The following is a 16,523-nucleotide window of genomic DNA, read 5'->3' on the forward strand; positions in this document are numbered from 1 at the left end:
TCCCCCCAAAATAACCACTAAGAAATGTATTAAGTATTTCCATGTTGCAATGCTTTTGAGAATGTATAAGAACGTGTGCTTCGATAATGAAGGTTGTTCAGAACTTGCAATGCTAAGCCATGGGCTAGCTTTCTGAACTTGGCTGCCAAATAAACTTTTCCTGTATCCTGAGAAGTCTAAAGCCTGTCATTTCCTGCAGCAACATGACCCTGGGGATGAGCAAAGTCACTGGGGAAGCCAGATTAACGTAAAAACTGTGTTACTAACTTAATAACCGCAGTGATTCCTTTAACAACTGCGAAAGATTGTATAATGGTCAGGATTCACTTAATAAATGTTCCGCTTAGCAGCAGAAGTTTTGAGCTGAATTGTGGTCGTAAGTCAAGGACTACCAGTATTGCAAATTAAGGCTTCCCCAAAAAGCAAAATTAATTTTGCAAGCAGACTACCAAAAGATCACGAATATTTATGGAAGAGGGGAAAAAAAGGATTGATCAACTTGGTTTATCAGATCTTTAAAAAGCCAAATCCATCTACTGGGCAACTTTCTAATTTGGTGAAATTTATGATATTTACCATGTTTTAAAGAAATATATATTCAGCACGATTAAGAAAAAGATGTAGTCGGTGCAGCTGGATTTTGAAGCGGCTTTAAAAAATTGGCAGAAAAATATTCTGCGGCTGAATATATACAGAATGCTGATTTCTGAGCCAGTTGACACTAACTGGATATATTTCTCAGTTTAGTTTTTGAAGGAACTTCTCCCAGGATCGCAAATGAACTGAACTGAAAGGAATTATTATTTTCTCTCTGAAATGTCTATGGTTTACAAAGATATCCAATCTGTGGACTTCAACTCCCAGAATTCCTCAGCCAGCCATGATAATTGAGGAATTCTGGGAGTTCTGCAAGTCTTAAAAGTGCCAAAATTGGATCCTTTTGTGTTAGAACATTTAAATCTCATTAATTGATAGAGTCACCTTATTGGTGAGATAGGCAGTATATAAATGTAATCAATCAATCAATAAAAATAAATAATTAGAGATGGGAGCCAACAGAGTGGAGAAGAAGGAGGCAGGGACTTCAACAAGTTTGGTGGATAGTTAGGAAGTCTTTTGTTCAGTACAAGTAGTCCTTGTTTAGTGACCGTTCAAAGTTACAACGGCACATTAAAAAAGTGACTGACAACCGGTTTCCACATTGATAGCCCTTGCAGCATCCCTGTAGTCATGACATCAAAATTTGGAAGATTGTGAACTGGAATGTAGAAGTAGTCCTCAACTTACAACAATTTGTTCAGTGACCGTTCAAAGTTATATTGGCACACAAAAAAGTGACTTATGACCATTTTTCACAGTTCTAACCACAATCGTGATCGAAATTCAGATGCTTGCCAACTGTCTCACATTTATGACGGTTGCAGTGTCCCAGGATCATGTGATCCCCTTTTGCCACCTTCCGAAAAGCAAATTCAAGGGGAAAACCAGATTCACTTAACAACTGTGCTACTAACTTACGAACTGCAGTGATTCACTTAATAACTGTGGCATGAAATATCGTGAAATGGGGCAAAACTCAATTAACCAATGTCTCGCTTAACAGCAGAAATTTTGGGCCCATTATGGTTGTACGTTGAAGATTATCTGCATTTGGGACAGTTGCACTGTCCCAAGTTAGGCGACATTAAGGAACTAGAGACGTTAGTCAGTGTTTCTCAACCTTGGCAACTTGAAGATGTCTGGACTTCAACTCCCAGAATTCCCCAGCCAGCATTTGCTGGCTGGGGAATTCTGGGAGTTGAAGTCCAGACATCTTCAAGTTGCCAAGGTTGAGAAACAATGCGTTAAGTGAATCCGACTTCCTTCATTGATTTTGTTTGTCTAGGCTACCATTGATGACCCTGGGGACAGTTACGACGGTACCACAAATGGTTGTATGTCAAGGACTACCTGTATCCTTATTTTTTGTTCAAGAATCTCCAGCCAGAGATTTCTGCCAGACCACTGCAGCACCAGCAGATACCCCAAAATAGTTACGCTTTGGTTTACTAAGGTAATTCCATTGGTTCAAAGGAGTAAGAAACTTGGCTGGCCCTTCGTCCAAACAATTTACTGCAGATTAATGCTACTTTGCCAAGAAACCTCACTGAAGCAGGCTGCAGATGGAACAATTAAAAGTAAGTACTCTACCAGGGAGGACAATCATTTGGAGGAAGACCAGGTATGTCTGGGGTGGGGCGGGGGGGGGGAGGAATGCAACTGTCTCCAAACTTGGCAACTTTAAGACTTGTAGACTTCAACTCCCAGAATTCCCCCAGGCAGCATGGCGAAATTTTTAGAGGGATGCCCAACATTGGTAATATTTAAGATCTCTGGACTTCAGCTCCCAGAATTCCTAGCTAGTCATGCTGGCTGAGGAATTGTGGGAGTCGAAGTTCGCAAGTTTTACAAGGTTGGAGACCCCAGCTCTAAACAGAATGGGCAACTTGCTGTGGCCGATCCGCCACGGCCAACTTACCACAGCCGACTCTCCATGAGACAACTCGGCATGGGAACAATTCAATAGTTCAATTTAATCATTTAATCCAATACCATCCAATATCTCGGGGGTTGCCACGAAGAAGAGGCAGCCAAACTATTCTCCAAAGCACCTGAGGGCAGGACAAGAAGCAATGGGTGGAAACTAATCAAGGAGAGAAGCAACTTAGAACTGAGGAGAAATTTCCTGAGAGTTAGAACAATTGATCAGTGGAACAGAAGTTGCCTCCAGAAGTGTGAATGCTCCAACACTGGAAGTTTTTAAGATGTTGGATAGCCATTTGTCTGAAGTGGTGTAGGGTTTCCTGCCTAAGCAGGGGGTTGGACTAGAAGACCTCCAAGGTCCCTTCCAATTCTGTTATTGTATTCTATTCTAAAATAATTTTAAAACTATTTTAATTTTGGGTTATTCACATTTCATTTTTGTCCTTCCATTTGCGTCCTCTTTAATGATTCTATGCTGAGTTCGGGGTTGCTAGTTGGCCACTGTGATCTGGCAGTGGTAGTTCTAAAGGCCTAGAAAGTAAATATTTGGATCCAAAGGAGCTTGTGACCTTTGGACCAATCGCTCTTAGCAATCCTAGCGATAGCAGAGGATGCTGGGAGATGTAGTTCAGCAGCATCTGGAAGGCACAAAAGATTGGAAAACGGAGCCAAACTCACTGAACAAGTTTGGGGGGGCTCAATGATGGTCATAATTCAAGGACTAATTGTAAGACATGTGAACTTCAGCTCCTAGAATTCTCCACCAGGAGTTGAAGTCCATGTGTTTTAAAGTTGCCAAAATTGAGAAATGTTGGTATAAAGTAACTTCTGTTCTTCACTGTTGTGTAGATGTTGTTCTGAATTAGGCTTCCCCCAAAAGCACGAAGCAGATTCCTGGTCCCAACAAAACCTCTTTTATTAGATGAATGTGATTTCCTCTCATTCACATTCAGCAAAGGGTCCCCTGGGCGGGGGGAGAGGTGGTTAATTGTGTTATGTTAACTTTTATGTTATTCTCTTTTCAGGAAACGTTTTTCTTCTGAGGAGAGGCCGCCTGTCAGGCCTGCAGTTATATCCCTTTTAGGATCTTTGGCCTGCCACACTCTCTCTTATTTCATTATGCTGTTTCATTAGTGTAGTAGCTGGGAGGGGGGAATAGAAAGGAGTAGAATTGTGGAATGTGTTGTTGTCATTCTTTTCTAGAAGCCAAGGTCATCTTTTGTCTCTGTACCTCGGCACCTGACTGGAGCCAACAAACAGTCTTTCAAAGGGGAAATTATGGCCACACAACAAATCTTATCTAGCTTGGAAAGCTGCCATGTCAATATTTTCCGAACGCAGTGCTGTGAAGGGGAAGGCTTGGCACAGAGTCTCTGAGATTCACGGACAAATTTTCGTAGTCCTGAAATGAATGAACGAATGAATGAATTATTTCCTGCAAAAGCCCACTCCCCTTTCACTCCTCTTTTACTTCCTATGGGAGGGTCCCTTCACCATCCACCTGTGGCCTTACTCCCAAGTCGACCCTGATTTCTGAGCTGTTCTTTTCTTCTGGCAGAAATGCGCATGCACACATGGGGAACAGGCTCCAGCTGTTCCTCTGCCTCACTGCTGTCTAGCTCCGAAGGCAGCTGAGAACTGCCAGACATCTCTTCCTCCGATGCAGAGCCCTCATCTGAGCCTTCCCCAAACTCCAGGACTGGCCCATGTTCCTCTTCAACCTCCTCACTGCCCGACTCTGCTGCCAACTCTGCTGGCTGCTGGCGGGCCACACCGCATGCTGAGTTACTAAGCAAAGCCACATTTCCCATTAATTTCACAACGGTGAGCAACTTTGTAGAAGTCCATGCAGGATTCGAGGCGGGTGAACGAAATGACAAAGGTGTTTTCTTTCAAAGTCAGAACGAAGCAGGCCGAGTGCCCCAAGATCTCTCTGCAGCATTTAACGAAACGCAGGTTGTGTTTTCCTCGCAGCAAAATTCAAAGAGCAAACGTGTTTTGCTCCAACTTCAAAGCGAAATTTTGGCATCCACGAATTTGTTTTGAGCTCACCTCATGGCAAGGTTATTTCCTGCATCTCAAACACTCAAAATATTGGCACGGGTGGTAAATTTTCAGTCTTTTAAAAAGCATACCATTCAGTTACTCATAATTAACTAATGATGCGTTGGAAAACCTCCATGATGCTTTAAAACTCCTTATCTCTAATTAGTCTTTTAAAAAAATATTCAACAGCTCACCCCACCCCGCCCAAAATATTGTCATTTGATATGGTCAGACTCTGTTCTAAGGCCAGAAGATAACCGCATTGTGAGACGCTTTGCCTAATTTCAAGTTCAGAATGTCAAACGGGCTATTTCAAGTTTTTTGATACTGACCCTTTCTGTTCCTTCCTTCAGCTGCTTCTGTGAAACGCAATATTGAGATCACTTTTTTTTCCCTTTGTGACAGGTGGATGAGAAACAATTTCCCTAAACAAGGACTTACAGATGTGAAAGACAACACCATTTTCTCATTTACACCCAGAAGCAAAATACAGTTCCTAATTGAGTCCAATGGTTTTCTTGGTCCCTCTTAAGTCATCTTCTGTTACTGGTTGAAGAGGTCTGCCAGTCCATGGTCTCTAGCAAATTTTCCTTCTAGCGTTCCTGTTATATTTATCATCTATCTATCTATCTATCTATCTATCTATCTATCTATCTATCTATCATATCTATCTCTCCTCTCTCTCTCTCTCTCTCTCTCGTCTCTCTCTCTCTCTCTCTCTCTCTCTATCTATCTATCTATCTAATCTATCTATCTATCTACCTACCTACCTACCTACCGTATCTATCTATCATATCTGTCTATCATATCTATCATTTCTATCTATCTATATCTTCATCTATCTATCTATCATATCTATCTATCTCTCTATATATCATATCTATCATATCTATCTCTCTATCATATCTATCTATCTATCTATCTATCTCTCTATCATATCTATCTATCTCTCTATCATATCTATCATATCTATCATATCTATCTATCTATCTATCTATCTATCTATCATATCTATCTATCTCTCTATCATATCTATCATATCTATCATATCTATCTATCTATCATCTATCAACTATCATGTCTGTCTGTCTGTCTGTCTGTCTGTCTAGCCAGCTATCTAGCTAGCTATCCACTCTATTTCCCCAAAAATAAGACCTCCCCAGATAATAAGCCCAATTGGACTTTTGAGCACATGCGCTATAATAAGACCTCTCCAAAAATATTGCAACACAGCAGCAGCCATGAGGTGACCTCCTGCACCTCAAAAATAATAAGACCTCCCCGAAAATATGGCCATGTGCTTATTTCGGGTGTTTTATTTTTGGGGAACATAGTATCTATCTATCTATCTATCTATCTATCTATCTATCTATCTATCTATCTATCTATTATCTATCAACTATCATCTATCTATTTATCATCATCATCTCTCTCTACCTTCAATCTATCTATTCTGACTATATTGTAATTTTTTTAAATAAATAATTCAAGACAATGAACATATCCAATGCACCTCCCCCCTTCTATTTTCCACATAACAACACTGTGAGGTAGATTGGGTTGAGAGAGAGTTACTGGCCCAAAGTCATCCAATTGGTTTCATGCCTAAAACAGAACTAGAACTCACAGTCTCCTGGTAACTAACCCAAAATCACCCAGCTGGCTTTAGCTTTCTATTTGCACTTACTAGATTTTCTACATGATTTGCTTTAGTTTGGCAAGATTTCTGCCTATAGAGGAAACTGCTTAGAGAATATCTGTGTATCCTTCTTGGTCACTGGAGCCCCGACTATTACAAAAATGCCCTGTGTTTTCAGGAAGACAAGATAAACCCACCACCTTAAAGGAAAGATGCTCAGAATATGCTCTTACTTGTTGTAAAGAACTATGTCCGGTCTCCAAATAAGCTCTGATGGGATTCGTATCGACGTTACGTTCTCGTATTCGTCAGGATCCCAACGTAACTTATAATCATGCCACTCCTAAAAGGCAGGAAATACCAGATAAATAATTAGACCCAAAAAGAGAAAGCAATATGAATCACCAAATTCTGAAGTCAGAACTGAAGAAGCTTCTTGGATGAGAAGCGAAACCTCTTCAAAAGAAAAACAAGAAAGTCCAGTTGCCTCTTGAGAAAAAGCATCTTCAGGACAACTAGGATCTGGATGATTGAGAATCACCATGGACATCAAATTTTAAACACATTTTATATCAGGCATACAGAAGCAAGAAAAATGATTGCCTCAGTGTTTGTCATACTTGGCAACTTTAAGACAGGTGGACTTCAACTCCCAGATTCCCCAGCCAGCATGAGAAACACAGATCTATATTTTACAGGTAGTCCTCGACTTATGACCACAGTTGAGCCCCAAATTTGTGCTGCTAAGTGAGTTTTGCACAAATTCACGACCTTCCTTGCCACCCTTGTTAGATAAATCGCTGCAATTGTTAAGTTACTAACACGGTTGTTATGTGAATCTGGCTTCTCCATTGACTTCGCTTGTCGGAAGGTCGCAAAAAGGGATCATGTGACCCCAGATGTTGCAACCATCATAAATATGAACCAGTTGTCAAGCATTCAAATTTTGATCCCTTGACCAGCAAAACTTGAAAGTGTGAAAAACGATCATGTTACTTTTTTCAATGCCATTGTAATTTCAGTCTCTAAACGAATGGTTATAAGTTGAGGACTAATGTACTGAACCTGAACTGTGTTGCTGGTAGGGGTATTCTGGGAATTGAAGTCCAAACATCTTAAAATGGCTAATAACCAAGTTTCCCAAACTGAAGCCGACTTAATTCTTTAACATGCTCTTTGTTAAAGTGTGAGAGATTGTGGTAGTATTAGACACTTAAGGAATTGGCATTAAGCTAAGAATAGATTAAATATTGAATATGACTGTAAATTTTAATTGTTACTGCACAAAACATTTTTACCCAGATGACACACTGTTTAATGGAAGATAGATTGTTTGCATTAAAATAATTTTTTTTTTAAAAAAACATTCCCTTCCCCTGGGAATTCCCCCAAAAAATAACTTTGTCCCTCTATTAATATTCCATTGCAATTAATTATTTGAAAACATATTTTGATCCCTGCAGAAACAAAGGAGCAAATTTGGAATTTCTCCAGATTGTTTTTTTTTCCTGGATAGAGTCAATATTGTATTGTTTCCCCTGTTGGGGGAATATGGATATGCTTAGAATATGGATAATTCTTTAAAGCAGGGATATGGTGCCCTCAGTCTTGAAGTTAAATTTAATGTTTTCCGCAAAATATTGGACTGGGCTTCTGATAAAAGAAATCTACAGTGTTCTTTTCTTACTATGTTGCTTGGGAGGAGGAAGAGGAGGAGGAGGAGAAGGAGACATGGGGAAGAAGGAGACTAGGGAAAGAAGATGGAGATGACGAGGAAGAAGAGGAGGAGGAGGAGGAGGAGGAGGAGGAGGAGGAGGAGGAGGAGGAGGAGGAGGAGGAAAAGGGGGAGTAGGGGAGGGGGAGCTGCTGGCTTGAAAAGCAGCTGCCAGCTTGTAAAGTAGTGCTTTAAAAGCCTTAAAAACGCTTTAAAAACAGCCTTTCGGGATGGTTTTCACAGCCATGTGACCCAGGGCCAGTAGATGAGTAGGGGAGGGGCATGTACAACAAGGACAAAGGCAAAATTGGCTAGCTAATTGGCCACGCTACCCAGTCACATGAGCACCTACCCACACCCACCCAGTCACATGACCACCTAGGCACGCCCACCCAGTCACATGACCACCTAGCCACGCCCACCCAGCCAATCTGCTTCCCCAAACAGTCCGAGGGACCGTGAATCAGCCCCCTGTTTAAAAAGTTTGAGGACCTCTGGAGAAAGAGAAGAAAGAGAAAGAGGAGAAGAAGAAGCTGTGTGCACTTCAACTCTCAGAATTCCCCACTGGCCATGGTGGTTGTGGAATTCTGGGAGTTGTAGTTCACATACCTGGAAATTGTCATGTCACATCAGCCAGATTGTAGAGCCAAGTCCTTTTAACACCCATTTACCTAAAGGAAAAAAAAACTTCCCAATGTTTCATGAAAAGCATAATATTTCTACAGGAAAATTCTTCACCATCCCTCCCTCCACCCACATTTCTGCTTCCTTTTTTTCTGAGCTAAGTACAAGTTTGATCTCTGGAACATGGGGGGGGGGGGGGATAAAGAAAACTTGGTTGACTCACTTGTTTCACCCAAACATTCGTGGTCATCATTTGGTTCTTTTCATCCTGAAAAAATGAGAAAAAAACAGAACAGAGATGTAAAAAAACCCCACCAATATTCCCCAAAGCTGTATAAGCTTTTGTTGATGCTATAATCTCATCAATATCTACACATATGTAAATATGGGGTCTTTGGTAGTCACTGAGCGTGGTGGTTTTCTTGCAGACATTTCATTACCCAACTAGATAACATCATCAGTGCTGGAAGAGAGTGGGGCTGAGTTAACATTAGAGCAAAAGCCAAGCTGTGAATAACAACCCAATCAAGAAACTATCAAGGACATTCCCACCCACACTGCCAGGGCAAACCACTTGTATATAAACGGTGAGCAAACCCCACTCCCTTCTATATTGATAATGTTGCCTAGTTGGGTAATGAAATGTCTGCAAGAAAGCCACCAAGTTCAGAGAGCATCAAGTATCCCACAGTTCAATCCCAAGGTACAAATATTCTTTTCTATCGGTACTAATAAATGTATTTAAAAAATCAGCCAAAAATGCAGATGTTACGGGTTAGCTCTCCGATTAGGGGTTAGCTCTCCGATATTTTTTTTAATATGGGCTAACAATGCAGAAATGTAATCTGTGAGCTATTAATATTCAGAGAGCATTCTGGCTCTCAATAAGAAATTATACTCTGGGCGAGCTAATTCCATTGTTTTAGTAAATTGCTTTGAATGTACAGCTCAGGCTGGGCATATATAAAAAAAACTCGATAAGCCACGGATAATGGCCTTGATACTTCTGAAGTTGAGCTGATCTGATGGGCCCTTTGAAAGCAAATGAGGAGCTATCCCATCTTACAAGCGCCTATTGCAGGTAGTCCTCAGATTACGGCCACAATTGAGCCAACATTTGGTTGTTCATCTGACAACTTGCTCTACATGATTTCTAGAAACCATTTATCTTCTTTGACACTCCGGAAGCAAGAACTATGTCATAGATGCTGGTGCATCTTTCGTCTTAAGATGCTCTCATCGTAGAAGCATCGATCGACGCATTTCTTCATAATGTAAGGACGTCTATCTTGGGGAATGTACCGAAGCATACATCTGCATTAATTATTCAGAGCAAGTCAACTCTTAACAACTGCAGCATGGTCTGGGGTTGCTTGCGTTGACTTCATTTCCCACACAGGAGGATATGAGAGATGACCATTTCCCACCATCTCTGATTTAATTGTAAACGATGATCTCTTTATCTCTCTAAGGTGGTCTTCCAGGGCCCAAATGATATCCACTTCTTGCAGCAGATTGAGGTTTGTAATCTACTTACGAAAGACCAGGACTCGATACCACGAAGGTGAGAGAAACAGGTTTATTTGATGCATCGAGTTCAGCGTATTCACACACCAAAATCTGAACTGCCTGGGCTCTGCCCAGGATGCTACTTTTATGCCGTGTTCCACACTGTGCATTCTCAAGGCGTTTCCATACACGAGACAAGCATGACATTTCGAAAAGGAGAAGTTCCTATAATGTCTTAAGCTGTCAGCAGTTTTTACCTCTGTTCTATCTCTCACCCACACCTGGCTTCCTGTTCCCCTCCTTTACAGGGTCTTGCCACACTGTTCAGCCCTATTTTTAATACTTATGAGGAAGTTGGAGAGAAAGTTCACTCCAGCTAAAAGTCAACTTTGGAACTCCAGGGCACTAGAATGAAAAGCCAAGCTAATATGAATTTATAAGGTCCGTTCTATTAAGACCACCTAACCTGGCCAGCCACTGGTGGGTTTACCTGTGCACCCCCTCCTGCATCACATTCGCAAGCTCCTTACTCTTGCTTCCCCCTCCCCCCCCCCGAGAATGCGGTGGTTTGATCTCATCTCATTCCTTCCTTCCTTTCTCAGCACGTACGAGCTTCCTTGAAACTTTTCAGGTTATGCAGAAAGCAACTGCAAATCTCCTGCTCTTTTTAACCTAACAAAACTATTTGCAAAGTGTCTCTTAGGAGGAATGCCTTCCCTGCAAAAGAGAAGTCCTTTCAAAGCTGCGGAATGACTGCAGAGAGAAGGAATGAAGATCCACCACTTTGATTCTGCTAGTGGGCAGAATATAAAACATAGGATGAGAGAGTTGGAAGGGACCTTGGAGGTCTTCTAGTCCAACCCCTTGCTCAAGCAGGAGACCCTATACCAGTGATGGCGAAACTTTTCGGCACTGAGCTATCCAAACTAGAACATGTGTGCATGTGCATAGGCTGGAGTGCCAGAAACCCGAAGACCAGCTGGCTGGCGCAAACATGCCTGTTTTGGGGGCATTTTTGGCAATTTTTGGGCAGTTTGGAGGCATATTCAGGCTGTTTTGGAGCCGTTTTCAGGCCACTTCCTGGCAGTTTTTGGCCCAGAAAACAGCCTGCAAAACGCCCCCAAAACAGCCTGAAATGGACACAATGGCCTGAAAAGGCCCCCCAAAACAGCCTGAAAATGGCCTGGTTTGGCTGTTTGGGGGTGCTTTTAGGGGTCATTTTCAGGTGCTCCAGTGCCCGCAGAGACCAGTTGGCCAGTGTGCCAGAAACCAGAAAAGCAGCTGGCAATGGCGTACATGGTCCCCTCTCTCTCCTCTTCTCTCCTCTCTCTTTTTTCTCTCCTCCCTCCTCCTCCTCCTCCTCCTCCAACTAACCCATTTAGTACATTTCTATAGGGGTTCACAGGAGGGGATCTCATTCATAATTCAGAGGAACCCAGAGTATAATCTGTCTCTTTTCACAACCTCCAGGGTTAAGGGATTTCTGAGTGATAAGTGAGAAAAAAATCCTTGCTCCAAAATGCCAAACGCTTTTGTTACATTTCAACTAATGAGACACCACAAACATTAGGATCAGACAGTCTTAAGTGAAGGAGGGAACATATGTGAGCCAGAGGCTTTAGATGGCAAAGCCTTCTAATAAATCCAGCGTCCTATTGGGGGCCAGTCAGTAGCAATGAAAGGAATCCTAACAGCTTTCTAAACAATGACCTTCTGTTCTAATGCAGGGAATTGCATGGCTGAACAATACAGCTGTATTCACCAGCATCTTTCCTTTCTCCATTTATCTAAGAGTGGTCATTATTTTACGCTAGGGTTACTTAGTCTTGGCCAGTCTGAAGATGTGTGGACCAACTCCCAAATTCCCTGGCCAGCATGGGGAATTCTGGGAGTTGAAGCCCAAACATATCCCAAGCAGAGCATCCAGATTCAATCACAAGTTTGTTCCATATATTATCAACCAAGTTTTCTCTTTCTGCTACGTATTCAAAATGGACAGTGATTAACACGTGTGTGTGTGTGTGTTTGTGTGTGTTGTGTGTATGTAGGTCTTTGGTTATTCGGGTTTTCTCCAGCGTAAAATTGGAGGTGTCTTGGTGACGTTTCGACGAAGTCTCATTCGTCATCTTCAGGCTTGTTTGCTCGGCTTCGTGCTTCCAGGAGCAATGTGAGATCTCGGCTGTTTCTTCCTTTTAACTGCCAGTGGGGGTTTGAGCTGATTGGGTGGGAGCTTGGCTGTGTTCTGATTGGGTGGAGGTGTGTTCTGATTGGATGGGGGTTTGTGTTTCATGTAAGGATTGGAGGGGTTTAAAGTGGCTAATGGTGCAGTTGCGGTCTGGCTTCTGGTCCTTGGTCGTGCCTCATCATCAGTGTGGGTTTTAGTCTTGCTTTCTGCAGTGGATGTTTGGTGGTGACATGCTGTGTGGCTCTTGTGAGTGTGGGTCTGGTGTCATTCCTCATGTTAGGGACTGGTTTGTCAAACAAGCCTGAAGATGACGAATGAGACTTCGTCGAAACGTCGCCAAGACACCTCCAATTTTACGCGGGAGAAAACCTGAATAACCAAAGACCTACTACTAACACCTGCGAAAACCTCAGAAAACAAGTATGTATGTATGTATGTATATATTTGTTTTTGTAGATTTTCACAGGTATAGGAATGCAGGTCTTGGCATATTCGGGTCTTTTCCCGTGTAAGATTGACAGTATCTTGATGACGTTTCGACGAGGTCACACTCATCATCTTCAGGCTGGTGCCTTTGGCTTCGTGCTTGTGTGAGCAAAGCATGATCAGAGCTGCCGTTTTTCTATAAATATAAGTGGGTGGGTGTGGAATGTTGGCTTTGTTGCTTTAAACGGATTGATTGGCTGTGTTGTCACATCTTGATTGGTTGATGGAATTGATGTTCACCACAGGACACCATCACCAATCACCTTCACCAAACATCAAGGGAAATCTGTTTCTCTTCTATCGTCATCATCTTCATTTAACGACCCCCATAATCCCTTGCAAGGTGAAGCCTGGGCAACTGAATGGAGCATGTAGAGTGTTTTACTGGCCAGATGCCCTTCCCTGTTGCCAATGAGGAGTTTTGTTCAGCAGATATATTCTCAATGTGCCCAGAGAGAGAAACATCTGCGTCTACCTAGGATTGAACTCACAGCCCCCCGATTGTGAGGTGAGAACTCCACTTCTAGCCACCGCAGCACTCCTATATGTTCCTACTCCTATCTTGCAACCTATTTTTTTATCCGACAAACTTGAGAGAAACTTCTGAGTGCCTTGTTCCCAAGTATACTGAAGTCTTCCACAGTTAAAATATTTTGTTCCCATTATTAATAGATCTCCTTTAATTATATTCCTTATTCTTTCTGGTTCCCTCTAGGGTCCAACCTTCAAAATCCACTCTTATCATGTTTTTTTCTCTAATCAACAACATTTTCCCACAGGAAGGTTTCTTATAATTAATTTTAAATTCTTCATTATTCTTTACAAAATTCAAAACAAATCATAGGAATTAATTTCTTATTTCAAAGTCTTATTTCAACTCTATCTGGCCCCTAATCCACTTATAACTTTCCAGAATCAATGTCCTAATCACTTTTGCTGTTTGTTCTAAAATAAGAGTCTTTTCAGTCTTTGAAACTTGCATAAAACTTTTTTCAGCAGCAAATGAAGGAGTCTCACCGGATGTGATTCTTGATATCCAAAAATCCCACTAACAAACAATCTCCAGAAGTGATTAATAAAGGAACTAGATAATCCTCAACATATGAGCATAATTGGGCCCAAAATTTCTGTTGCCAAGCAAGGCAATTTATAAGAGAGTTTTGGTCCATTAGGCAACCTCTTTTGCCAGAGTTGTTAAGGAATCAACACAGTTGTTAAGTGAATCATGTCATTAAGCAAATCTGGCTTTCCCCATTGACTTTGCTTGTCAGAAGCTGGCTGGGATTGTTAAAATTGGTCTGGGTGTCAGGGTTCCAAATAACATCAGACTCCAAGGCAAAAGATTCCTCAAAGTTCCAATTTATTATTAATGCCATGTTGGCATATCTGGGAAAATCTGAATCTGAAAGCTTCCTGGTTTTCCCCACCCAGTTGAAATTCAAGATCTTGCCCCATACCCACAAGTCCATTTCATGGTCCAATCTTCACTGCCATGCTGGCAATGCCACCCATCCAGTTCCCTATCAGGTGCAGAGGTGCAGAGACAAAGGATGACCTTGGCTTTCTAGAAAGAATTTTGCTTTGGCTACATAGCATCTAGCTCCGTACAATCATCCCTCCCATTTTCCCACAATAGAAATACATACTAGAATAATAGAAAGTGTGACAGGCCAAAGATCCAAAAGAAAGATAGCTACAGGCCTGTCACTAGATGAATGATTGTTAAGTGAAGGACTACCAGTATTCAAACCCATGTCCATTTGAAGTTTCCAAATTCTGGCTTGGGCAAGATGGTGATCCCTCAATGCTAGTGCAGGAAACCCTCTGGAGATCAATGCCTGTGGAGATTCTCAGCCAATCAGGTCATGGTGTCCCAAAGGTGCTTTTTCAAGAGGCAACTGGACTTTCTGGTTCAGTTCATGTAGAACTGAAGAAGCTTCTTGGATGAGAAGTGACACATCTTCAAGGAAAAACGAGCAACTCCTGTTGCCTCTTTTAAAAGCACCTTTGGAACCTCGGAGAGATCTCTATTATCCTGACAGGTACCAACTATACGGAGCATGTATGGGCAATCCCAGGGCCTCTTCCTTATCCAGAGAGAATTCTGACAAGCTGATCCATTTACTGGCTCCACTCTCCACAGAGCCATCTTCAGTTTGCCATTGCTTCCCCAATGTTATTTAGCTGTTGCTTTGTTTATTGTATTTTTATCCTGCCTTTATTATTTTGCAAGTAATTCAAGATACCTAATAATCCTTTCTCTTGCTGTTTTCACCGAAACAAGAACCCTGTGAAGTGGGTTGGGCTGTGAAAGAGAACGATTGCCCCAAAGTCACTCAGCTGGATTTCATGCCTAAGGCAGGTCTAGAACTCACCATTTCACAGTCAGGGGTGGGATTTGGAGGTTCTACAAACCGGCCTCCTGAACCCGGGCGAATCCCATAGCAACCCACTCCTTATATGTATGGTGTTAAGGAAATCTGCAGCACTTGCAGACAAACTGAAGGCATCTTTCTCCTTCTGTCCTGGCCACTTTTTACAGAGGCACAATTGAGAGCATTTTAACAAACTGCATCCCTGTTGGTTTGGTGGCGGCAGTGCCTCAGATAGAAAGTCCATACAGAGAGTGGTGAGGACAGTGGAGAAGATTATAGGAAGCTCGCTTCAGGATGCTGCTTATAAGCGCCATGTGCTAGTCAGAGCCTGAAGCATTGTTAGAGAACCCCACACACCCCTCTGTTTCTGTTGCTCCCTTCTGGGAGGGGGTTTCAAAGTATTTCTAGCAGGACTTCCAGATTTTGAAAGAGCTTTGTTTCCTAGGCCGAATGTCTGATAAACTCACAAGATCACTTTTTTCACCATGTACATGTATATATCTGAACTAAACTGGGTTGTTTCTGTGTCATATAATATATGTGAGTATATACATATATTTGCATTTATTTACTTATTTTGTCATGTTATGTAGTGTATATTGGAGATATATTGCATTGAGAATGCAATGAAATTTCATTTTAATGTATGCTGATTAGTGTACCTTCAAAATGACAATAAAGTTATTATTCTATTCCTTTCCGTTCCAGTCCAGTCCAGTCCAGTCTAATGGAACCTTATGTTAAATTCCAGAATTGAGAGACGTATAGCCTGGATATCACAGATCATAGAATATGACCTTAGAGGTCTTCTAGTCCAACCCTCTACCCAAACTGTTCTGGACAAATAGAGATTCAGTTAAAGTCCAGATGAAGCATCCAGGACTTCCGCAAACCGGCTGTTCCATGGCGTCTTAGTTCTCATACTGTAGTCAAGATATTCCTCCTAATTTTACATTATCTGTCTCTGTGAATTTTCCACTCGTTGGTTCTTGTCTTTTATCCTCAGGGACGGCAGAAAATAAATCCATACCTTCTGCCCTATGACATTGCTTCGTAATATTAGCATGTCTTCTTGTCTTTAAGCTAAACATATCCAGTTCCTTTAACCCAGTTCTTCTTAGGATTTAGTCTCCAAGCCCATTGCCCTTTGTGGGAAGCCCCCTCCCTCCTAGAAGATGGAGAAACATGCCCTTAAAGACAGAAAGCAGACTCACTCTCTCTTAACAGCCTCCAGCAGATATTTTGTGCCCATTAAGAAAGATTAAAAATAAAGGTTCCCCTCGCACATGCGTGCTAGTCGTTCCTGACTCTAGGGGGCAGTGCTCATCTTCATTTCAAAGCTGAAGAGCCAGCACCGTCTGAAGACATCTCCGTGGTCATGTGGCCGGCATGACTCAACGCCAAAGGCGCACGGAACGCTGT

General features: G+C 42.0%; 1 protein-coding gene across 1 annotated transcript in view; it reads right to left on the reverse strand.

Annotated features, from left to right (window-relative positions):
* CHRNA4 (cholinergic receptor nicotinic alpha 4 subunit) overlaps nucleotides 1–16,523 on the reverse strand; it is a 75,017-nt gene that overhangs the window by 33,019 nt on the left and 25,475 nt on the right. The window contains exons 3-4 of the mRNA XM_032218621.1: nucleotides 8,770–8,814; nucleotides 6,442–6,551 (exon numbers count right to left, since the gene is read on the reverse strand). Of these exons, the coding sequence (XP_032074512.1) occupies nucleotides 6,442–6,551; nucleotides 8,770–8,814 (155 nt within the window). The remainder of the gene's footprint in view (nucleotides 1–6,441; nucleotides 6,552–8,769; nucleotides 8,815–16,523) is intronic.

The sequence above is a fragment of the Thamnophis elegans genome, chromosome 5 (assembly GCF_009769535.1).
Source record: "Thamnophis elegans isolate rThaEle1 chromosome 5, rThaEle1.pri, whole genome shotgun sequence".
NCBI lineage: Eukaryota > Metazoa > Chordata > Lepidosauria > Squamata > Colubridae > Thamnophis > Thamnophis elegans.